The sequence below is a fragment of the Cuculus canorus genome, chromosome 11, assembly GCF_017976375.1.
Source record: "Cuculus canorus isolate bCucCan1 chromosome 11, bCucCan1.pri, whole genome shotgun sequence".
Classification (NCBI taxonomy): domain Eukaryota; kingdom Metazoa; phylum Chordata; class Aves; order Cuculiformes; family Cuculidae; genus Cuculus; species Cuculus canorus.
Window position 1 is genome coordinate 12,484,559 of NC_071411.1, and position 25,544 is coordinate 12,510,102.

A 25,544-nucleotide genomic window follows, 5' to 3' on the forward strand; every position below is an offset into this window, starting at 1 on the left:
GCTGAAAGACTCCTTATTCATACAGGTGATTGTCATCACAGACCTATCGTCCCAGCAGTGAATGGTATGGAGGGATTAGAATGCAGATGTCTCTCCCTCTCACTCTCTAGAGGTCACTATTTTGGATTGATGAATTGTGAACGAGGGTATCTGCCTGTGTACAGTTTAAGACCTGATTTTTGTCTGTTCTTTCCTGTGACCTCTATTGTTATGCCCATATTGTTACTTCGGTGCTGGCAATTGAAGGCAAGCACAGGCTCAAAATAGTGATACCAAAAAAAAAAAAAAGAGATTTAATAACTTGATCTTAGATTTGCATTTCAAAGGGTCTGTCACGTCATTCTCGGAGCCACATGGTTTTAAATATAATGGCACCTATACCAGATACGCTATTTTATTAATACCAAAAAATATTGATTTTTCAACTGAATTTGAGTGAAAATATAAGTGAACTAGATACTACCCAGTTCAGTAATGTGCTGTGGAATCCTTGTAGGTCACTTGATTTTATATATATGTATCCATGTATATTTTTATGCATGCATGTACATAAAATGTATACAGTCAAGCCTGGAAACGACAGAGAAGCATTGCTAATCAGATGTTCAGTGCTCATTGTGAAATGAGCTGGCTGCTTTACTCTGTGCTTGATAGAGACCTGTTCCCATCACAGAACTGTCATTACAAGTGTCATGAACTGACAGCATCTCTGCGGAGAGGCTCGCGGGTTGAGGAGAAGATATGCTGGAGCCTTTTGCTTCTGTCGGATGTTCCTCTAGTTTGAAAGACTCATAGGAAAGATATGAAGCTGGGCTCCCTCCTGGAAACACGCAAGTGGAGATCTTCATTGCAGGCCTCAAGGCAGCTGGAGCAGCTTTTTTATCAGAAAGATTTCTCGGGATGAGGTATTTGACAGATTTCCTTTGCTAACCACTTTCCAGGGTGTCTGTTTCTCTGAGTATTCAGGACTTTCCTGAGGTTTACTCATAGGTCTTTGTGCTCATAGAGAAAGTGTCGTTATTTCACAAAGTTTTCCTGGATAATAATGTATGATTTTACGTGATCTTGATTACAGGAGGATGAAATGAAAGCAATATTCTGTCATTTCTAGTTCCATGCTGCATGTTTTTAGAAAAGTATGAAAATAATGCAAATCTATCAAAGCCATTTAAAACTAAAAGATTCTACTTTTAGATTCTTCTGATATTCCAAGGTGCTTCTGGGGTACTTTCAGGGTCTTATATCTAAGATTTTAAGATCTCTTATCAGCACAACAGTTTGAATTATTATGAGTGACAGCCAAAATTATTTAAACTACTGCACTGTGTAGCCCCACCTCCCCTTTAATGGTTCAGGGAAGAATATATGTATCATATTAGCATAAATTTAATTTAGTGTCTCATATAAAATGCAAATCAATAAGGCTAAACTTTAAGTAGCATTCATTTAGTTTTTAATGCAGGCAAGGATTCTTACCAAGGGTGAGGGATAAACAAAACATAAATCTACGAGCAATTTTAATTCTTCTATGAAGATAGAGCACAGTTATCCTACTTGTCCCTTTTAATAATCTGGTTGATGCTGGTTTAGGAGTTCTAAATTGCTTGTTCTCTACCTGCTAGTTTTCTCAAATGTGGTGTGATGCAGCCACCCACAAATTCTTTGCTAGAAACTCCTATTTAAATTAATTTTAAGGTCAGCTCTTTAGCAATGCCAGTGAACACTAAAAGAGGGTTCCCAAAATATTTTCAAACCAAGACCAAGATCTAGCTACTGCTTTAAGGCTGATTGATATCTTAAACTAGCAGTGGATGATCCATTCACTTCCTTGGGACAATTACCCAAGAGCAGTTATTACGGCTATAGGTGTCAGCAGCCAGCACCATATCAACATCTTAGAAGCTTGTAGCCTTCAACACTCAAATAACCCCTGTAAAATGCTCTTCTCCTGTATACAAAAGCTTGCTTCAGAGCCTTGTTTTCTGGACAAGCCTGGGAAAATAAACAGGCTTTTGAAGTATGCCCTGAAAGTCTTTCCAAACTCTAAGTCAAGTGCAGCTTTCTGCAAGATGACAAGATTTTAACATGATTTCTATGTTTATATAGATATATTTTAAGTCAGGGTTCTTTATTTATCATAGGATTTGAGAAACAAAAGTCTCCTGCCTTTGATTGCCTGGGAGAAAACATTTTACAGATGCCTCTATGGAGTTCTAAGGGTTTTTTAAAGTCATCTGCTTTTTTAAAGATGAAAGTTCAAGGGAAATAATTTCAAAGAACCTCAGAGAAACCAAAGTTGGCATAGCTTCTCATTTGTATATTCTTTAGCTCTTATTTGAAAGAAGAAGAAATCTTGTTATTTTGTATAGACAGAAAAACAGAGATGGAAATTGCCAAAAATTTAAATCAACTCTGAAGATATGACGAATTATTCTATCACCTGCTGAAATCAATCGAGCCTTTGCTTTGTTTCAGAACCGGACCTAGATGTCAGTAAGGCAAATGGAATTGTAAATCCAGGTTAAAGGCAGAATTTAATGGTTAAACATCTTCAGCCTCACCAATGGTCTATTAAAAATCCTGGTTTCAACTTGCTCTCTTATATACAGATAACATTTCTGGAACAGAAGTCAGAAAGCACGTTCTGCAGTCTCCTTCACCATGACTCACTCAGAACAGACACTTTCTCTGGGATTCTACTGCTTTTCTTCAGGGCTTTGTTTAGGAACAAATACTGCAAAAAAGGCTATGCGCTTATTGAAAAATATTTATTACCCACTGAAAAATAGAACCTGCAACACCAAGACTACAAACACTCTACAAGAGGTATGTCTGGTCATTTCTGCTTAGAACATAATCTTATATTATTATATTATATTGAACTAAAAAAATAACAAAATCTTTAATTAATTAATTAAATTAAATATATTGATGCCCTTTCATTTGCCATTGACATGTTTGCACTTGCCTGTTTGGTGGCATCTCCTGAACTGTTCACAGCAACATGACACAATAATTTCAAATAGGATGAAGTGATTATATTATCTGATTTACAATACCACTGCATCACGGGAAAGCAGATTATCACACAAAATGGTATGTCAGCTTTACTCAGGAGAAAAGAGAATTGTACAGATTATTTTTCCTTCAGATTTAATATCTGCTATTCACAGCAAGTGACTGTATTTTCTGCTTGGTCATACTTAATTTTCTTTCTGTTTCTGACATATTTTCCTGATTTTCATAGAAACATCCGTTGTTATTATATCATCGATAAACTCAAGTTCTGTTTCATTTAAGAATGAGAAGGTTCCAAAGATCACCCTTAATTAATTTACTGAATCATATTAGCATACCAACGTCCAAAGAATATGTTTTTGCTTCGTGTCCTCACTGTTTACTCTCCTTCTGACTCTCATATTTACCATCTTGCCCCTTGCATTTGATGTTTGATCAATATTATCAGAAACCTGATCTGGTGGCCACTGAAATGACTGTAAAGCCGCCTTTGTTTTGACTGGAAAAATGACCAGGCTCCATTTTTTGTCTTTTAATTAGCAAGAGGTTTTAAAAATGAGTCATCTTATATCAGGCTTCATTTGATCTGTGCAGTGACCTTTTCTGGTTTACTCACAGCCATGTATTGTCCCAAGAAGAACAAAGAATCTGACTAATTAGATCACTTTATGGCAGTGTTTAATTGTTTCAAATGAATTGTGATCTGTTTTCAATCTTCCTTCCCTGGTGGTCTCTCTGAGAGAGACTCATACACTCATGTATTCTTCCGTTGTTGCCCAGACTGAATAAAACCCTTGTGAAAATGTCTAACCATCAGACTTTCCTAATCCACTTTTGGAGATTAATGTCTAAACTGAACTGTAGTATCTGTCCAGCAAGAGTACCTAGCATTCTCTCTGCTGTTTTCAATGCACCTTCATATAATCTCTTGTTCCAAAGAAAGGATTAGTCTGTCATTTCTTAAGACTAATGCATTTTCTTTAAATTCTTTTTCAATAAATCTTTGAAATTAAGACAAATGTTATAAATAAAGGATTTAATCAACAATGTAGTTTTAGTGTTCATTACCTTTTACATTGGGTCTCTGTGCTTTCTAAAGCCTGTGGAGATTATTCAGTTTCTCTTGCAATCTTTTCGTCTCGTCTATATGAGATATTTAAACTTTCAACATTTAATAATGATGAATAAGATCAAGATTGGAGCTTAGAGCAACTTAAGGAAAATTCTTTCATTTCAGCTGGTGACAACCTGAAAGCATCAAAGCTACAAAATCAACATTCATTTGTTTCCTTTGAGGTGATATTGGTGGTGCCCCTTTATACTGAAATCTATCTTTTTTTAAATGTTCTTAAAACTTTCCATATTTGCTGACTAAAAGATCTAATTTTTCTACAGTCAATTTGCCTATGAAGCATTGTTCTTTAGGGTCCTTTTTTTTTTATGAGATCTGGGTTTAGAAGTAACCTCAGGCCTTTTGGCTCCTTAGTTGAACAGAGGATAGAAGCTGTGACCTAACTGCAAGCCCCACACATGCTTCCCTAACAAAATTATTAAAAAGGCTGTTTACTGAATGTGAGGAAAGGTTGAACAACAGTGATCAGAGGAAGAGCTGAAGTATCTATCGTAACTGCTTCTCAAATCCTAATCTTTTAAACATATTTTAATGTGTCAAAATAAAAAAAAAGCTTCCTACTGTCACTGTTATTCCTTTTTCATTTCACCACTTTTTCTGACAATTTTTAACTTCCTTAAGACTGGCTATAATGGTCTGTAACTATAAGAAATGGTAATTTTCTCCTTGTGATTCTTGAATTCAGACATCTTATAGGGGATGTTAATATATATTTTAGTTCTGGGATGTTTACTCATCAAGTCATAGAATTATTTAAGTTGCAAAAAAACTTTAAGGTCATTGAGTCGAACTGTAAGCCTAACACTGCCAAGTCCACCACTAAACCATGTCCCTAAGCACCACATCTGTGTCTCTTTTAAATATCTCCAGGGACAGTGACTCCCTGAGCAGCCTGTTTCAGTTCTTGACAACCCTTTCAGTGTGGTAATTGTGAGACTTCTTCCAGCTGCTTAGCCTCATGACTGTTGTGCAGGGGCACCAGGGAAGGTGGGATAACCACAGAGGTCTCACACTGCCTGATAATACTCAACCCACTCACTTCCTCCTAGAGCTCTGTCACTAAGTGGAGGAGGTCTTCTGCTCGGGCACACCTCCCACAGCTGGGAGTTTATTATTTTCTTTTTTTTTTTCATTAATGAGCACATCATCATTAAAATGCCTACAGAAGCAAAAATGGAACAAAAGAGTGCAATGATTTAAGGAAGATGATCTCCTCTTTCCCCATCTACCACACACTCTGATTCCTAATTCCCATGTTACCCTACATGGGAATTCCCTGTTAGGTAACCCTAATTCCCATGTTACATGCTTTGGGGAATGAAGACATTTTGGAGACGGAATCCCATCCCTTTCATACTGTTCATGCAGTGAGTAGTCGGCAGTTGTTCCTCCTGCCCATCAGGGTGTGAAACTAGTGCAGGAGTTGGAAGAAAGTGACATCTCTGATGATACTGATGGTACCCTCACACTATGGTGCTGATAATACCTGGACCAATGTAGATGGCAGGATGAAACTTGCATTTCTGAAAATGATTGTGAATGATCTGAAATGATTGTGAAAAAACAGCAAATTCTGTTGCAGACCTGCAAATATAACTGAGGTCCTCAAAATTCTCGTGCATCCCTCTCTTAAGCCAGCCCATGGACATGGTAGTGTTAGGTTTACAGTTGAACTTCATAGTCTTAAGGGTCTTTTCCAACCTAAAAGATGCTATGATTCTATGTCCCTAATTTGAAATGGACGAGTGGTTGTGTCTAACGTGAATGGATTTCATCTTTTTTCTCTCTTCTCTTTCCAGTCTTCCTTTCTCCTGTTGTCCTAGTGTGTTTGTTCTAGTTCTTCAAAAAATGCCTGAAAATAAATAATAATGCCAAGATAAAGCTCCTCTGAGTCTCCTTTTTATCACTTCAAAACTTTTTAAAGATAAAACATATGTATATACTGAAGGTTGTATCTTTAGAAGCCTTCATTATTACAGCTCTGAGGCAGAAACACATTGTAGAGTTTACATGCAGTTTTAGTTGCTTGTTTGTTCTGCTTTACCTTCCTTTCAAATTGGGAATGTAAAAATAGCAAATGTCTTCATTTTGTTTATGCTAATTTCATCACTATGTAGGGCAAAATTCTTCCTGGTTTCATGGCTTTATTTTATATCTTATTCAACGTTTTACTCTTTGATCTTTTTGGTCAATAATTAAAGTAGCTTTGGTAACAATCTATCTGTTCCTTACTGCATACTATTTAATAGTTGTCATTATGTGCCTTTACTGCAATTGTCTCGGAAAATGTGCCATGACCAGTGTGCACATCAGAATAATACCACCAAAATGCGGTAATGAGAACATTGTGGAAGGCGTTCCGTGTTCTGTTGTGCTGCTTGTTGTCCCTCTGCTCAAAGGAGCACAGGAAAAAAGAAAAAAAAAAAAAAGAAAAAATAGTCTAAAAGTTTCCTTTTTTTCCTTTTTTTTGGTAAACTTTGTTTCTCCCTGCCTGGCAGGAGGGAGAAACGGCTAATGTCTCCCTGCTGAAAGCATTAACTGATTGCATTGTTGCTTGAGCACAGCAGCTGTCCTTATACATTTAGACTCCCAGTGACAACAAAATTAAGGCAGCCTCCCCTTCTGTCAGGCAATAAAATGATTTTCTCAACTTCTTTATTTCTTCTGAGAACTTCTTAGTGCCTGCTTTGCTATGACTGCAGTGAGACTCTACATTCAAACTGATCATAATGAGGGGGACCTTTTACTCAGTGTTTTCTGGAAAGGCAGAAGGAAAAACAAAAAATAACCCAGATTCCAGTGTGCCCTGAGGACTGATTCCCCCCACTTTTCCATTTGCTTTAAGTTTGTTGATATGAGTGGGTGTTTAATCTTGTTTACGTAATTGCCCGTTGCTTTCTGGTATCTGATTAAACAAATCTGACATCCATTAAAAAAGCACAATTCCCTAACAAGGAGGAAAGAAGGTGCTCCCACATGGTCTTAACTATTTAATTTTGAGTCTGGAAGGATTCTAAAGCTTTCTGCTAGATGACATAACTAAAGCAATACCCACACATTTCTGACAAGCTTTCTGTGCGCCAGAGTCTTCAGCGTATGTTGGCAGACTAAGGGCTCCTACTTGAGAGTTGGAGCCAAATGCCATCTGCTCTCACAGTCCTACAGGGCTGCATTGCATGATGAGGGTAACCAGACCTTCGGATGTCCTGCAATGCCTGTGCTGGTCTTCTACTACTGCTCTAGGCTCTGTCAAAATAGATCGAATCAGGCAATTCAGGATATTTGGTTCAGGTCTACAGGAGGCACCTTTCCACCAGCTGCAATACAAGAGGTTTTGGAGGAGCAGACCAGGATAGAGCCGATGGGGAGCAGCACCAGGCATTCTCAAACTCATAAGGCAGATTGACCAGCCCCATGGTGCTTTTGAATGATTTTATACCTATGTTTTTAAAGCCCAAGGGGTCACTGTTCTGGCTAACACAAAGATTTATGCTTTTTTTTTTTTTTTGTTTCATTTTGCTCCCCTGTACCAGACAATAACTTGATAATGAGGTCATCTTCAAAAGACCTGCAAGAGTCCCACATATTTTCCGCTGCCAGGATCTTAAGATGACATGGAAGCACAACTTACTAAGGAAATAATTTTAAATTCGGTCCTTTCCTCTATCAATCATCTCTTTAGGACATTTCTGTTTAAGCAGATATTCTACCTGCATTAAAAGAGCAATAGGAATTGAAGATGCATTACTGCTGCTCAATAACTGAAGTGTATTACTATTGTGAATGTATATCTGTATTCTCAGCTTCTTATTTTATACATATTTAAATTAAAATATGTATTGTTTTTAATGGGAAAAAGCCCTTTCAATCTTTTAATAACTTGTTCTGTCCAGTTCTGATTATGTCTTTTTGTGTAGAGTTGCTAGTTTCACCTCAATAATCTAAAACCACCACCTCCACTGTAGCTTACATATTACAGGAAAAAAAAAAAATCCCACAACACTAGGCTAAATCATCTAAATTTGCCACAGCAGGATCCTTCACCTATTTTCTGAAACATTTAGTTTCATTTTTTCCTCTCAATCTGACCCTTGCAGCTCAGTACTGGTAATTAACCCCCTGCTTCTTCTGTAGCTACTAAAAACTGGGGAAAAATAAATGTTTCCATTTTAAACCATTATTGCAAAGGCACAGACATGGAACACTGGAGACTCACTCATGATGTAAGAGCAATTTTCATAAAATGACACTCATGCATTTAGGTTCTAGCCTTCAGAATTAAGAACAGTATATTTTCTTCTTTTAAAAGAATGAAAACTTGAGGCAGTGCTATTTCTGTGGTTTCAGAGTATGAACTCAGCTGTTCAAATCTCAGCTTGAGATGCTATCATCCTAAAAACCCTTATAGAAAACCTTCCAATTTGAGATAATAAAAATTAGTATTAATGTAAGCAAAGTAAAAGCCTTTGGAAACATGATTCCTTTTCCACTTGTACCCAAAGGAAATGGTGTCTGTGTGGAAGGATGGTCAAGCAATGAACTGCTTTAAAAAAATTGTTTTTGTAGTAGATCTTCAAAACAATTCACCACGCATAGTTCTAACAGTACTTCAGAGCTCTTTGTAGCAGCTCCTTCAACAAAATAACCTTCCAATTACTGCATCTAGGCCACTCAAATCAAAATTAAGGTTTAAAAAATCCAGCAAAAGGTTAGATCAGCTGCTACATGGTTATTCTGTTCTGCTACATGGTTATTCGGTTCTGAACTTTTTTTCAGACAGATACAATTAAGCAGGTTCTTCGTTAAATCATTAAATACAAAATCAGGTAAGAGTTTGCCAAAACCTCTAAGGAAGTATTGCACCTTGCTAGCTGTGAGTCTTCTACTTTACTTCTTGTTGAACCTATAGATTTAAATTTAAATCCTATTTTCCTCTTTCTACAAATGATATATTAGATCAGATGTTATTGACACTATGTCCAAATCATCCAATTTTCTTATGAAATTTGATGGTTTTTCTCTAAGCCTCAGCTGCTTCTATCAACCACCTGTATAAGGAGCTCAGCCTTTCATTCATATCAAGAGATGTTTTTCTGACAGGAGGATTGTGCGCTTGGGTACACATTAAAGGGTACAAAGAGCCCTACATATATAAATGTTAAAATTACTGTGCACTTTGGGTAGCACTTGTAATTATTTTAATGCATTCACCCAGGAATAACCGGATACATTCAGTGAAGGTGGAGCTGCAGAGGAGAGTAGTAGAGATGAGGACCCTACCCCACTGACAGCTGAAGGCACGGAGTGGTTATCCAAGGAGACTGAAACAACTGTAAGAGAATCGTGAAGGATTTCACAGTGTCCACTGCCTTAGTTTGAAGACTCCAGCTCCCTGATTCCCCCTTCTCTCTCTTCTGTGCTTCTTATGATTCTCAGAGATTAATCCAGAAATAACATTGCCTTATTGTGTGTTTTTATGGAGTTCCCCTTTTCCTATAAAGTTTTTATCTACTCTACTTTTGACTTCATTCTCTTCTGCTTCAGAAATTCTACTCAACTTCAACTTTTCTTGTAGCACAAAGGCAACCTAAGAGCCCTTAAAGACATCACTAAAATTTTTATTTCCATGCTTTTCAATGCCTCTGGAAATACTTATTGTAGTACAAGCCATAGCTGTAAATAACATTTCTCTTAATGCAATAATCTCCATCTGATATTCCAGTAGTATGAATATGCTAAAGGAAGGCTTAAAGAGATAGATGCTAAATAAATTAAAATGAGCTAAGGGAAGACACTTTATAACCCTAGAAATATTGCAAGCATTATTTAAAGTAGTTAATATTTTTACAGCCTTGTGCATACTAATCTCTGGGAAATCTCAGGTAGCAAATATAGTTTTAATTCTCAATTTTAGTTATCACAATCTGGAACTGTAAATTAATTTCAACACTATAAAAAGTAATAGAGACGTTTATTTTCTTAAGCAATCTGGCTTATTCAGCTGCAGACTATATCTGAATTAATGGTTGTGGTATGCTGAATACAAAATCAGTAAAAATGTGAAATCCAAGCAATGATAATATCTGTTAGAATGCTGAGGTCCACACTTTTCTCATTAATAAACTCCATTACTGTTAAAAAATTATATTGAGTTTTCTGTCTGGTACTTAAGTGTTCTTCTGGTGACTTGTTTATTAAAAATACATCTTTTGCAGTATCACTATAGTCTAAGTGTACTTTGTTCTTTTGGCGATGCATTAAACATAGAATTATGGTGCTATTGTACTGGTATAACCAAGATGCAGAATAAGGTACAATCTCAGAAAAGTCACTGGATGTGACATTTAAACTTCAATTTGGATAGATGGAGTAAGGTTGTTAAAGTCTTAAAATGGAAGTCTTCTATGAAAAAAGGAAATAGTAGGGATTTACAATGAAACTCCATGGCAGATCAATGTAAATATCCTGCTGTTCAAGAGTCGTTGGCACTGACTTGTCCCAGAGCAGAAGTTTCTTTGGTTGTAGACAGAGAGTTTGTATGGATCTGTATATATGTTTGCAGAAATGCCAAGAAACAAGAAGAAAAAGAAATGAAGAAAATCAGAGACTATGCGAGCTACATATGAAGTGTGAGAAAAAGTGGCTTCCGGTGTTTGACCCTTTTGTGTCAGAAAACATCACTGCTTTTTATATTGAGGTGGTTTCCCCCTTAAGTGATACGGTATTGCTAAATGGATATATTGCTTGATTTCTCTCCCCAACAGAGGCATCCCACAAGACTTTCACTGTCCTTTGAGTCACTCAGACCAAGTTTATTAACAACAGAATTTTCCTGCAATAGTCAGACTGTAATGGTGTTCAACTAAATGTAGCTCTGATGGCTACATTCAACAAAGTTGTCCAAGCGTGGTGGTGTGCTGTTGACCCTGTGCAAAACTGGTGAAGGAAGTGGAGTTGGTAGCCTGGTTCCTTACACAGCGAGCTCAGCCTTTCGGGGACTCAGATGGGCCCTTTGTACTCAAAGGTTATTTTAAAACCCTTAGAAACCAGAGATGAATCACGGTACTCATGGCATTAAAGAAAATTCAAAGCAAATAACAAAGAATGAACTTCTCCAGCATTAAAATGAACGTCTTTGTTGTGCAAGATTGCATAGAAATCTGTCCCATCCGTGTGGGTGCTCAAGGGCTGTCCTCCTCCCTGGAGCCAGGCCCTTAGCAAGGGGTGATGTTAGAGGGTTGTTGGTTCTTGGTTTGTATTTTGTAAATACAGTGAAAGGGGATGAAAGCGATGCTGAGCACCTGCTGGTCAGTTTGGTCCGGGAGCAGCTGATGCTCCGCATGGTTGACCCAGAGATAGGGTCAATCCCAGGATGATGCTGGGGCAGACTGGGCTGGAGGGGAGGGTGTCAGCCTGGGGTGGTGGCGGTACCTTCTTCTGCTGAGAACACCGCCACCTCTAAAGGTTTTTATAACTCAAAGTCTTTCTGTGGTGAATGTAAAAGGTTTTGTGTGCAACACCACTTATTTTGTTTTCTTTTCTTTGGGCTAACTAGCCTGAGTCAGGAAACCACACAGGGAAAATCAGTATGCTTTCCAAATATTGCAAGCATCAATTTAAATCTACAAAATTGCAGTGGGCTATATAAAGATTTATTAATTAAAACATTTTCAAAATATTGACTGTGTATGTACTCTGTTAGGCCCGAGAGGTCATCTGCAAAATAAAGCTTGAATTAATCACTTCTTCTCATACATTAATCTTTGCAGAAGAAAAATATGTAGAGGAGATATTTGTGGATATTTTTCTAACTGTGTTTTGGTAATTTCATTCTGCGGTTTAAAATTATTTCCACTCAACACTTGTCATGTAGAGGGTAGAAACAAAAACTCAGGGTAAGAAGCCAAAGTGCGGCTCACAGAACAAATGTTGTGTTGGAGTGGGGCTGACTGCTGTCTTCTCCCGACCCCCTCCAGGGGATGAGTCCAACCCATGAAACTCCCGCAGGGGCCAAGAACTATTGCAGAAAAACACCGAGAGCATTTTGCTGCCTCTCTTGGCTTTAACTGCTCTAGTGAACACAGATCGAGGAAAATCTGGTTAGAAGGATTTGGCAGTGCCTGCTGCCTGCAAAAATAGAGTTGTATCATAAGAATAAAGCAGAAGAAAATGTGTTACTGACTGAAAAAAATGCCCCATATTTTAGTATCCAACTAAAGAAATATTCTCAATTTTGTTTTTAAACTCGTATTTTGCATTAAGCAAATGCTTGCTAAAAAATTAGAAAAGTTTAGCTTTTTTCCCAAGCAGAAAAAAAAGAAATAAAAAAAAAGGGAAACTGGGAAGCACTAAAAAGCACTAAAACCCCATATCTTTGCAGTCCCAACAAGAAATTACATTTTTGGCAGCTTTTTAAAAACATGAAAGCATCCACATTTCTGTTTGAGAGCCTCAGTTAACCTCTTGCAGTTTTTTTGGTTACTAGTAAATTGCTTTAATGACTAATTTGCTGGGAAAATATGTAGATGCTTTCCTGTATTTAGACCTCAAAAGAAATGTCATAAAAATCTAGTGTCTTTGATAAAGCACTACATGACATGTTTCTCAAACTGAAATTGCCCATCCGCAGAGGGGAGATGTCTTTCTGCCAGTGCCTGCTTGGCTGAGAGAGGCTCACAGATAAGCTGGGAGCATCCTGCTCACCAAGAATGGTGATGAAAGACTTATTAAACAGAGGCTATTGTACTGATTAAAAACCGATGGCATCATTTGGCCTGGGCTATTTAATTTTATTAAATGCCAAGGTATGTACCAGCATAGCCTGGAGTGCTTGTGAATTAATAAATGCTGGCAGGCTTATTTTACTTAAAGTCATGAGCTGCCACAAAGTGGCTGTACTATAGTTGATGTCTTTAATTTTGAAAAAAAAGAATCAATTTGTAGAGCTGGCATGATGGTAAGCAATGGCCGGGATTTTATTTCATGTATGGCTTTTAGTGCTTTTATGAAGATGTTTTATAAACAAAGTTTTAAAGCGCAAGGCGCGTTATAATTTATGTCCTCACAACAACTAACAAGCGGGAGAGCCAGCGTTGTATTTATAGCAGAATGTATTCATAGCAGATAACTTCCAGAAATTGAGGGGGGAGGGTAGTGGAGGAGGCACATACGTGTCCTAATGTAGAGAAATGATCAGGAGCTCATACTTATGAATGCAGTGTCATAGCTAAATTAGACATATTATTACTGGCCCTAGATACCAATGCCTGCTGCTATACACTGCCTACTACTGCAGAACCACCCTTATGATTTTCCTTCTCAGGGAAAGAGGGAAAATAAAAAATGAATTACTCTTTACATTACGCAGCTCTCTATTTTCTACTCCTTACGCGTGTGCGTGTATACGTATATATGAAAGCTCGCTTAGTTACTAATTTTTCTTTCTGATTTTGTTTTTGCTGAGTGCACTCTGTGCGTGCCAAGGGAGTGTGTGCGTAGCTCCAAGAGGCGCTTGTGCCCACCTGCTGCCCCCACGCTGGGTACTGCTGGGACAGCCCAGCCCACAATGATTTTGGAGCTATGTATTCATTCTTTGGAGACAGAAATTCGTGCGGAGGAAAAGAGCGAAACCTAATATAAATCCATAATAACAAACTATTCTCTGCATAAAATCCTTCACTTAATGAAATAATCTTCATCTTTTGCCAACCCGTACAGTAGGCACAGAATACAGTAACTCTCTTGTAAGTGATAATTGTGACAGATACGGCGAAAGACGTGTGTTTATATTAAACAGAAGAAAAATAATTGATTTATGGTTTAGATTTTAGGAGAAATTTTCAAAAGCTTTATATGACTCAGTCACCTGGCAGAATTTCTCTCTTAGGGAGTATCCCTGAACTGCAACAGCGTGGGTGTTCACAGACTTTCCCTATAGAAGCTATTCCTCAATCTATAATAATTTTACTTTATATGTTTCGCTAGATAATGCATGTATACAAATACATAAATAAATATACGTATTAAAAATAAATACAGTAATAATGACTTGTAAAGTGTGAGCAGAACAGATTGCATGAAATAAGAGTAAAAATGTTCCATGCTCTAGACAAGTCTGAAATTTCTTACCACTGTAAATGGAAACAAAATATGGAAAGGCTCAAAAATTTATTTTGATATATTCTTTTTGAAAACATTAGAAAGTCCTCTTTACTTCCAGTAATGTTGGAGAAATGTTATTATTTTCTAACGTAATGAAAACCTGTTTGTGTCTGTTCTTGTGCACATCTGTACAAGCTGGAGTGACCGGGGTGGGGGGTAGTAAACCGGATACATCATACATTAAAAACTTAGCAAATCTACAAAGTAAAATGTTTCTGTAAAGCAAAGAATTGCATGCATCATAACCCCCCCCCCCAAACACACATAATAACACCCTCCCAAACCCCCAAAACAAAGTCGGAGAATCAGAGACTTTTAAACAAGTACTTTAATTCTGAGTCACTGGAAAAAATACCTCCTGAAAACACCAAAAATCAGCATGTTCTAGTTAATGTTTTACTCTGAGAAACAGTGTTTTCTGACGGGAAACCATTTCCGGAGATATTTTCCAACCACTTTTAGCACAAATACTGCCAATTGTCATAGCGGGGGAAAGTGAAGAATATATTTTATTTTAGCTTCAGTTCAAGCAGTGTGCAGGAAAACGGTCTCTTTAATAGAAGTCTTTGAGTCAGATAAGTGGAGGTGAGAGACATTTCCACTAATGGGACAATAGCCCTCCTGTTCCTCTGCCCCTCTCCTGACCCTGAGTAAGCAAAGACGTTGTTATGAAACCCCACTCAGTAAAATGGTGTTTCTTCAGACAAGCTCATAAACTCAAATAATGATTGAACTGCCAGATTTCTGGATGCTCAGAGCCGATGACTGCTTTCCCATTTTATTTTAGTCTTTTTTATTTATTTCTTTATTTATTTTTTTAAAGCAAGCAGGAAAAACTGCCAGTTAGAGTAGAACTTTTCTGCCACTGACCACCGTACTCTTTTTCTCTTTTCCCAGGGCTGTAACAATTGATCTGTCCCACTGATGTTTCTGTACGCTTGCTGTAATTTAGCCGCATCGGCATACTTTTATCTGAAGTAGCTTCTGGCTTTGAGGGCTCATTTAAAATTGAAGAGAAACTGGCCTTGGCATTCCTTGGTGACTGGTGTGGGAGAAGAAGGCCTACAAGCATCATACTGTGTCCTTTAGTGCAGTTTGAGACAAAGTTTTCTCTTTATCTTTTCTTATTTGTTTCCATAGTTCTTCATCTGGCCTTTTGTGGACTATTTCCCCCCCATACTACAGTTCCTTTGAGCTGTGCAAGATTCTCCAGGAGCATTAATTCCATTTAAAATTCGTTATAATAGAAATAGCGTTGAATCCTCAGTGGGGTGCGGGGGAAAGCTGCAGTATTAGATGTAGGGGTTTCTTTTCTTTGTTTTGTTTTTTGGTTTTAAATCTTTTTTTCAGAAGTTCTGCAGGATAGATTTCAAACCTGGTTTGATGGAGAGCTTAATAACAGAGAAAATTTGCTCATGAGAATATCTGTCTTTGAAGTTAATTAAATTTTCCAAGCTCCTAATGAAATAGAGAAATTACAGGAACTCGGGATTCTCTGAATGGGTGTGGGGTGGAGCCTGGGAGGTGACTCAGGGGCTTATTTGCAGGTGAAATTCCCTCAGGTAGGGTGGCCTGAGAGAAGAGCTCTGCTGGGAGAGGGGCTAACGGCTCCTGTGGTGTAATCCGTCAGGTGTGTTGGGAGCACAGCATCCTTCTCACCTCAGTTTGGGAAAAACTTCAGAACAGTTGTGATAAACAGCAATGATATTCGCTTTAAAGCACTGTGAAGCAAGGTCGGCATGGCAGAGCTGGCTACCAGAGGTGCTACAAACACCTCTTAGGTGCCGCAACTTTGTTTACTGCAGATAGCGTTTCCTAATACATCAGGAAAAAGAGCATTATTTCATCCTTTCAGGGGGACCTTGGGATGCTTCAAGCCTTCCCTCCATCAGAGCCCATCTGAAGTTCCCAATCGCTTGCTGAACGAAGGGGACAGAGATAGCAGCATTAGAAACAGCAACAAACTCCAAAGAATGTGTTCAGCTTCTGAAGAATGAGCAGCAGTTTAATCCTCTCCTTCAAAATTCAAATGCCTGCCTGTCTTTTTACCATCCGAGGCTTTCAGCTTGTTACCTTGCTAAGATTGTAGGTTGGATTTAACCCAACCAGGATAATATCGTAAAGGTTAAGCCTTCTAACTTCTTTCCTCTGCTCTACATCAGCGTTTTTCTCCTATTTTTCTCTGCTAGAAGCAGGAATAGAAAAGTATTTCTAGCTCAGCCAGTGGATGATTTTTATCAGCTCATTTTAGTCAATAAAGAAATAAGTCAATCACTCCTGGAAAACAGCACTTTGCAGTACTGTATATACCTGGCCGGTACAATCGCAGAATAAATCAATAGCCACATTAATCAATACGATGCAAACTGCTGATCTCTGTGGATAAATTGTACCAGTATAAGAAGGCTTTCAAATAAATTCTAAAGCCCCTCAAACTGCATAGGCTTTAAATCTACTGAGGGCAGTGGGACACGTGAAAGATTTGTGCTGCTTCTCTTTAAAATCTCTGCTGCAGAATAATGTAATTAAGTCATGTTAACAGTGCTTGCCCTCTTCACACACAAAGTCTACTTCAATGATAGCCCCAGAAAATATCCCTTAACTCAAATCTGCCAGCACCAGAGGGCTTCTGGCATAGTGTGATATCTTAGGAGGGAAGGCCGGACTGAATAGGAAGGGATGAACAGAGAAGGGAAGGCTGAGCTGCAGTCTGGTTATTTTACAGCCCCAACAGCTGTAAGAGGTTTTGCCCCTCTAGGCACCTCCATTTTCTACAGAACCCTGAACATAAGCTTCTCATTTTTTATTTTAGTATTATCATAATAGCAGTCCCATGCAAGACCACAGGCAGAGGCTACAGACACACTGCTTGTAAGGGAAAAACTGGGTTTTGCCTGAGGAAACTGGGCTCGTGACAGCGGTGTGGCTTCCAGCAGGTTGTCTCTCTGCTCCAGCTGCTCTGCCCTGTGTTTCGTGGCTGGCAGTTAAGAAGAAGGAGACAAACATGAATATAATTTTTGAAAATTTGTATTGGGCTTTTCACTGTGGGTCTGAATGTGTCTGAAAAGGAATTTATTAGGATGCGAGGGTAGCCAGGAAGCTATACACAGCATTAGTAGGAATGCAGAAGGGATGCGCACAGGTGGTGGGTATTTTAGCATAATACTTAATAGAGTTATGCTGAGCAGTTTCTTGTCATACCAGCCTTTTCTGGCAGAGCAGAAACCAGAGCCATGCATGACAGTGTCCAATCCAGTACCTTAATTAACTTGGCCCATGTCCTACAACATTTGTAGAAAGCTGTATTTACTCAAGTGCAAAAATTCTAAAGATTTGAATGCATATTATGAAAAAACTTGCACATTATGAGGGGGTCTTCTGGTATCCTATTGTGTTTCAGAATTATTCCAATTCATTCTCTAAGGATGGGAAATATTTGTAGCAGTTTTTCAGTACTGAAATACATTGGCATATAGAGAATATGTTAAGTAAAAAGAATTATACATAACAGTATTATTAATATGACATTTTAATTGATACAAGACATATTTTCAAGTACTAAGTGCTAAGAATTGATAAAAAGAAGTTCATGTTAAAGGAAGCCTGAATGATTGAAGCTATTTAGAGGCCTTTACTGCCTTTACACTGTCAAAATGCCCAACTGACTTTTTCTGCAGAGTAAATTTCTCCAAGAAATGTTTTATGTAAGCTATTATAATCGTACTGATTCCCACCCCTCCATAGTTTTTGGATTAGATAATGGTCAAAGCAAGAGAAATGTCAGATCCTTAAATAAATTTTGAATATCATTTCGGGCGTTACATGTATACTAAGTTCCTACAATCCTGCTTAAAGTTTTAGACAGACAGATATTTCTGAATGCATCATTTGTCATTCTTTTACATTTTCAGTCCATAAAAACCCTGTTAGTGGTGTCTCTCCACTAATTCACACTCAGTAGCGGAAGGCAGCCTATAGATCTTACCTCATCTCAATGGCTGAAGTAGTCTGGATCTTTCCTTGGCATAAATAATGTAAAGACTGTGAGGCGATGCACATTCCCACACTACCTGTGCATTGAAGAGCTCATCATCCTTGTAGCAACAGTTCAATAGTCTGCTGCTAGTATCATCCTACCTCCATCCACGTTCACCCAAAGGCCGTATTATGGCTGCACCAAATATTCTGGAGAATTGAGGTGCAACAACTCTCTGGTGTATCTGGAAATGTCAGAGCCAAAGGGTATGAAAAGTATAGGTTTATTCAAAGAATGACAAGTTCTCCGCTAGCTTTTACCCAAGGAAAGGCGGCAAGTGGCTGGACTCGTGCACCTTGGAAAGCCAAAAGGCTGTGGAGGGGTGTAGGGAGAGAAGGAGGATCCCCAGATACCAGCTCATGGCAGCCCAGTGCATCCCAAAACCTTTCTAAGCAGATTAATTCTCTCTGCCACACAGACTCTGCAAATCATTGAGGGAAACTCTCTGTGACTGCAGTACAGTCAGATATTAATAAAATCTTTTTCTGCTTTTACAACATATTTATAAGTAAGCGTGATTTAGAGCTCTGTGTCAAGTCATCACCAGGACTGCATTCCAATGATCTGCAGAAAACACAGGGTGTTTCTGCACTTCAGGATAATGTTGATTTAGAGGCTGGTACAATAGCACACATGGGCTAGTTTATTTAGTTTCTTGACATTTGTATTCAAAAATTGCCCTATAAAGAAAGGATAATGCTTTAAAGAAAGTTTGAATGCTCTTTAATCACTAAGAAACATTGCATTTAGAGTGAACGGAAACATTTGCATAGACTCAAAATTGGTTTTTGAAATATTTTGTTGATGTGTTAAATTTAAAAGGAAAATCTCTGACTGAATATTTTTCTTTTTTTTTTTGGTACTTTGCTTTGGTTATCAAAATAAAATAGGTATTACTCTTCTAGTTAAATGAAAACTTTGAGTGGTTTGTAATTTGATCTGGTGCCTCTAAAATCTGATAAACCTGGACCTAAAGTACCCTGTATTGTACATCTTTAAGTGGGGTTTTAAATTCAGGTTCCTCAGCTGCTAAAAATCAGGAGCATTGCAGAGTCTTTTGGTTTCCTTTTTCCATTGTTTTCTTTTTGACTTCTGGTTTTAGGGATTTATACTGTTCTGATTTTCAAGTGCTACCCAGCAGCTGTGAGTGGCAAAAACTATTTTATTTTACTCTTTTTTCTTTTAACGAAAGCTGCCAGTCATCTGAACTCTTTCTATTTCAGCATCAGGTGCTTTAATAACATTTTCCCATAAAAAGGAGAGCTGGTCTTTCACTGCTTTGGGCAGCTCAGACATCAGTTCATCCTGGTGAAACACCAAAAAGAAATTTGTGAGCCAAAGTGAAGAATATGAAACCTGCACAAGTTAGAGGACTACACTGATTTTGGAAGCATGGGGAGGTTATCATGTCTATATTTAAAGATATTCTCCCTAAGACTGCCTAGAAATTCTGCAGAATAGTCACTTGGAAATCCACTTGTGTTCCAGCCCTAAGGTAGTTCAGCAAAAGAACAGCTTTATTTATGTTAGCAGTCGTCTTAGGTTGTGCCTTACTTTATAAAGGGCTAATCCCATGGGAATGATGAAACAGGATTAATGGAGAGATTGTGAAGTTCAACACTGGAGATACAAAGAGTCTCATTTTGAAAAGTATCTTCTACAGTGAGAGGAGCACCTTGCCAAGAACAGCAGTAATGCATACAGAAGTGAAAACAAATCTGAAGAAATGAGCCATTATTTAGTTTCACTGCAAAGAAAAATGGTTTTACTTCATTAGGCTATTATCAAGATTTTTAATACCATATCCACTTCTTTCTAAACTCTTCTTTTGAAAGCTATGTTAAACCTCTTTCTATTAACTTCTGCTATTAGTATCTTTGTAGAAATCCCTGAGGACAGACTTCTAAAAGTGACATTATGTTTCTAGAGCCTCCCTGTAATTAAGAGTCTATCAGGCCTTCTATTCAGTTGTAAATAAGCGCTGTGCAGAAAATCTCTCTTCACTTAAATAAAAAGAGCTGCTTTGTTTAAACTTAGCAGAAGGATTGCATTTATGTTGTAAAATATATGAATTGTAGACTCGATTTAACTGGGAAAAAAAGTAATGGACACAAGAAGGTCTGCAAATGAGGTGCCTTGGCAGGTGGCAATTTCTGCTGGAGAGGTACTAAGAAGTGATGCTGTAAAATGCTTTCTCAGAGCTGCACTAAATGGTGGTCTATTCTGTCAAACAACTTGTTGAATTCAGTGGGGGGATTACTAAACATCACCAGGTGTGATATTTGCTCATCCACAGTAAAGAAAAAAGCCCAAGTTTCTACAGTCACATTTTAGTGAGGCTGAAAAGGTCTCACAGCTTTGAGAACAGGGATCACAGGCTCTTTTGGCTTTGGTAGAGTCAACACAGGATGCAAATGTTTAATGATGAGTGTAACTCAAAGTCAAACACCTTGTCCTAGAGATGTAATACTCTTTTCATCCTCTGAGTCCTTAAATCAAAATTGGACATCCATCTGTAATGCATACTTTTGCAATACTTTTATAATTTATGGTTTTATTTTCTGTCAGTGTGTGGAGAGTTCTTCCTTGAGAATCCAGCACATGGGTTTTCTGTGAAAACTTCCGTACCTTCCTATATGAACTTAGATTCTTGCTGCCAATTTGATCTCTGATACCTATGGATAAGTAAACCAGTTTAATTTGCTGTTTGAAGAATTATCAAGCACAGATAAATTATCCTTTTGCTCATTCTTGTGCTTACACATCTCCACCCTCATTTAGACCTTTTTCTTTTTAAAATTATGGAGGTGAGGATTTGAGTAGTTGGTAGTTATAAAAGTTTGTAGAGATGACACAACACATATTTGTCAATGTTTAAAGAAAATAAGCTTCAGAATAAAGTGGGAAGGGAGAAAAGGTCCCCCAGTAATGATATGAGACAAAAAAGTACCTTTTTATTAGAAGCTGTTAATGTTGACACAAGTGTAACTTCACATTTTGGGCTCTATCTACTGACTTGAAAGCCATGCTCACTATGGTGTTTAATTTCTCATTCTAATAATTCAACAGATTGAAGGGCTTAACTAGATGCTTTTATTTATATCTCAAGATGATGGAAATCAATGTTCTTCTCATTTCCCTTCGTACTCAGCCAAATATAAAGCTATACACTTTCAATCTGCAGCAAAGAATAACAATACCAGGGTGCGAGTGTAAATGAAGCCCCTCGAAGACAGATATATTTCAATCTCCCTTCTAAAAAGGTATTCAGCATCACTGCTAGTTTTATTGATCAGAATAGTCTTTGCATGAGAAAGTCCTTTAAAATGTATTTGAGAATATGTAAAGTATCGCATATCATAAAAGGTATGGTCTCGTTCAGGTCTGGTTTAAGGTTTGTTGCTTCTGAAAGTCTTTCTATTGAATTCAATGGGCCTTGGATTGGTACACAGAGTTTCTTTTACTTTCCCCCTTTAAAGGGATATTGTGTTAGTACACTCTACACACTGCATTGCATGATACTGTAATTTAAACGAGTGCAAGAAGTAAACAAATAGCTTTTATTTAATTGAAAGTGTTTAGGGTTTGGTTTTTTTTCTACAGGCATTGAAGAATGTGAGGTGAACAATATCCACATCAAAAGCAACTGCAAATCTCTTCTCTCAGTTGTAAGAGTCTGGTACAGATCTTTCATGTTTGACATGCCATTACACTGGATTTTCAACAACAATTACTACATGTAAAAAATTTGAGACCACTCACCTTACAGTCTCAAGTTATGTTTGGCACCACTGTATTTAATTAATGCATATACGTTTATCCAGTATTTTCATAGCTTATTTTAAAAAATTAATGTAATATAGATACTTAATGTTGTCTTACTACTATACCACTTCCACCTCCTTCACCCTTCCCCATTATTTTCCTTTAACAGGAATGTCAGTTATGGTAAAGTGTTAAAATCAAATCTACATATAGTTTATTTTTAAAAGTACACGGCTGAACATTACTTTAATCATCAAGGAAAAGAGTATATAAGAACAGAACTCAACAGCAGGATCCCAGATGTCAATATATGGTATACCATTTGGGGCAATTTTATTCTTCCAGAGCTTAAACCTGTAGAAATACAAGCACACAAAGTTTTCTGACAAAAGCAAATTTGTGTAGGAAAAACAATAAAAATCTATGTATTCTAACATAATAGCAATCTTTGTTTTGTTTTCAAAATGAAACACTGTCCGCAAGTGTTATTTCTATTTATTTTCTAAGTTGTAGCAGAAATTACAGGGAGTATGGTTTTGAATCAGCTTCTCACTCTCTCTGTGAATATCTGCTTTTAGGAGGGTTATGGCTAGTTTGGTGTAGCATTATGGTCCATTTTTGCATTAATAATAAGGTATTTATGAGGGCAGAGACTGGACTCTGGGCAACCTCTATCCAGCTGTGGAGAAGGACCAAGAGTCTCTGTCTCAGCAGCAGCACCAGAGCAGATTAAGAACTCCATTACACATAAGAGCTCCAGCTTTGACTCTGGTGGGGAAGCTTATTTCTCTGTCCTCCCCAAAGTATTATAGGCCATGGCAGATGGAGATCTAGGCTAAAAAATAGGTTGCATCTAGGTGTTGTGCAAAAGACTTTAGCTGCTAATGGATATGATATTGTCAGAGACTACACTACATGTGCCCAGCATCACAAAGCATTTGAAGGGAGGCCACCTACAGTAATGGAAACACTGCTAATCTATTGTATTTCTTAGAGGCACATAAATTACTTATTATGTCATAACATTCAGAGAAAATAAAATCTCACATACTTGATATTTTTGGAATCCTAATTTCCTCACTGCTACTGCCATCACCACCATCACTGACTGTTCTTATTTCTATGAGATAATCTTCTTCAAATGGTACCAGCAGTTCAGCTGATGTGTTGTTTGTCTCCAGTATATGTGCTTTGCTATGTCTGTTTTGTCTATACAAAATCTAAGTAAAAAGGGATTAGAAAATAAGCATTATTTAGGGTTTTTTTTTAAGCTTGAAAGTAGGGTTATGAAATGCTCATCCAATACATTTAGGCTCTTCTGTAAATGTGGAAGTTAGACATGCCTTTGCACAAGACTTCAATCTGTAACATCTTTTATACTCAGAACTCACCTGGTGCTTCAGGAACGGAGGTTTTCAGGTTTGTGGTTTTTTTTTTTTAATTTAAAAAAACCCCAAACCTGTTTGCAGTGAGCATTTATAGTCAAATAGAAATAGTCACATTGACTTCTGGGTAACATTACCACTGCAAATGAAAACATATGATGTTGCATAGTGGTATGGACTTCAAGGACTTCAAGAAAGGACAGAAATTTGGATAGTAGTTTTTGTGTTTCCACTTAGGAAGCACATTTTACAACTGAATGTGATGAATTAAGTGCCAGCTTGCATCTAGGTCTTTTTGCTAATGAATCATTGGACCAAGGTGCAGAGCAGCTTGGGGAGTCTAGACAGGAATCCCACAGACTTTGATCAGCTTTTTTTCCTCCAAGAAGCCTTTCTTCCTTGCAAGCACAGCAATGACAGTGTTTGACTCCTTTCGCTTGACAATCTTTTGACATATTTATGCTAAAAGGAGCAACTGAAGAGCAAAGCAGAAGAAGGAACAAGGATCATACAATAAATACAAGTACTTAAAGCACTCTTTCCACATCAAAATGTAATAAGCAGTTGTAGACTAGAAACAGGTAGGTTAGTCACAAAAGAAGAAAGCTTAACAGCCTAGTTCTACCTTTTCCCCCAGCATGTAGAGCTACTCAAACACACTCAGTAGGGTGTACAAGAATATGATCTTAAGAAAGATTGCAAGGTGTAGGGAGAATGTTTGTGTGTCCTTTTCCTCCATAGGCATAAATAACTGCGCAGACACTAAAATGCCTGGCAACATCAGGATCTTGGTCCTGATAAACTTCTTGCGTATAAGTACTCTCCACCTCCATTTTTATAGTCCTTCAGGAGTAAAAAGATCTTTCTATAAGCCTTTTGGGGTCAGAGCTACTGCAAACAAACTAAAATTAAGTTTTCCTTTCCTTAAAAAATACATTTGTGGAAGTACTTTTTACTTTACTCACATTGATCTTTACATATCTTTCCATCTATTTTCAAAGGTACATTTATGAATTGCCAGTGAGCCAGAACTTTTAAACATGATTTGTGCCTATCTTTAATGCTTAGGAGACTGTTCACCTGTTCTTTTATATATATGTGAAACTCCTTTCCAAAGAAGATACACCTGTGAGAATCTTACATGATTACAAGGGAAATGGCACAAGAGAGATCCAGAGTAAGGACAGAAAATCTCTGTGTTGGGATAAAGAGGTCCTACTCTGAATGAACACAGCTGTTCTTACATGTGTATTAATGCCAGCCAATCACCCCAATAACTCCAGAAAAGTCAATGGTTTGCAGGTAATGAGCAGTTGCCTTTCAACAAGTCACTATTTGTACCTCTATTATAAACAATATGTCTGATTAATGAGATAAAGAAACTACTTACTTTGTAACCTAGCACCTCTGATTCATTCTCCATTGTTTTCACGTGTTCCCAGTTCAAGCAGATTTTGGAATCTGTCAGCTTCCAGGCGATGTTTGCTGGGGGTTGACTTGGTGCTTTGAAAAACAGATGAAGATCATCACAAGATACAATTGAATATTAATTTGCCCAGTGTAATTGAATGACCTGCTGACATAGAAGTAACAAATGCATGGGTGATTTAAATCTAAGAGTGAAAAATACTTTCCAGTTCATCATTGCTCTTGTATTAGTCACAATAAAGACCCATTTATAGTGCTAAACCACTTACTGTGAGAGTTCATTTTCTAAATTAGGAAAAGTCTGTCAGTGTCTGACAGTTCAAGTTATATTTGATAGATTTTATTTAAGTACTAGGGTGCTCGTATCTGTAGTTCAGTATACTAGAGAATGTTCTTCTGTACGGATTTCAGAAAAAGCTAAATTTAAGAGCAGAATATAAAAGAAAAGATTTTCATCGGGCATGAGGACAGGTTACAAAGAACTACACATTGAAGTCTCCATGTGATCCATCATGAAACATTGTAGGATTTTATAAATTCTCAGCACAATGGTCTGAAAGTAGACTTTCAAAGGCTTTTTATGCCTAAATGCCAGGACTTTGAAAATTTGCCTACAAGT

The 25,544-nt window shown here is 37.6% G+C and overlaps 1 protein-coding gene and 1 long non-coding RNA gene across 2 annotated transcripts in view; one reads left to right on the forward strand and one right to left on the reverse strand.

Annotated features, from left to right (window-relative positions):
• Positions 1–690: 690 nt before the first annotated feature.
• LOC128853300 (uncharacterized) lies at positions 691–9,997 on the forward strand. Its single transcript, XR_008451747.1, has 3 exons — positions 691–905; positions 2,610–2,826; positions 9,366–9,997. It is a non-coding gene; the product is annotated as an uncharacterized LOC128853300 (long non-coding RNA).
• Positions 9,998–21,928: 11,931 nt separating this feature from the next.
• The window catches only part of LOC104063580 (contactin-6), an 87,889-nt gene continuing 84,273 nt past the window's right edge, over positions 21,929–25,544 (reverse strand). Inside the window, 4 exon segments of the mRNA XM_009565802.2 lie at positions 21,929–22,379; positions 22,381–22,466; positions 23,164–23,332; positions 24,888–25,000. Of these exon segments, the coding sequence (XP_009564097.2) occupies positions 22,359–22,379; positions 22,381–22,466; positions 23,164–23,332; positions 24,888–25,000 (389 nt within the window). The 3' untranslated portion in view covers positions 21,929–22,358.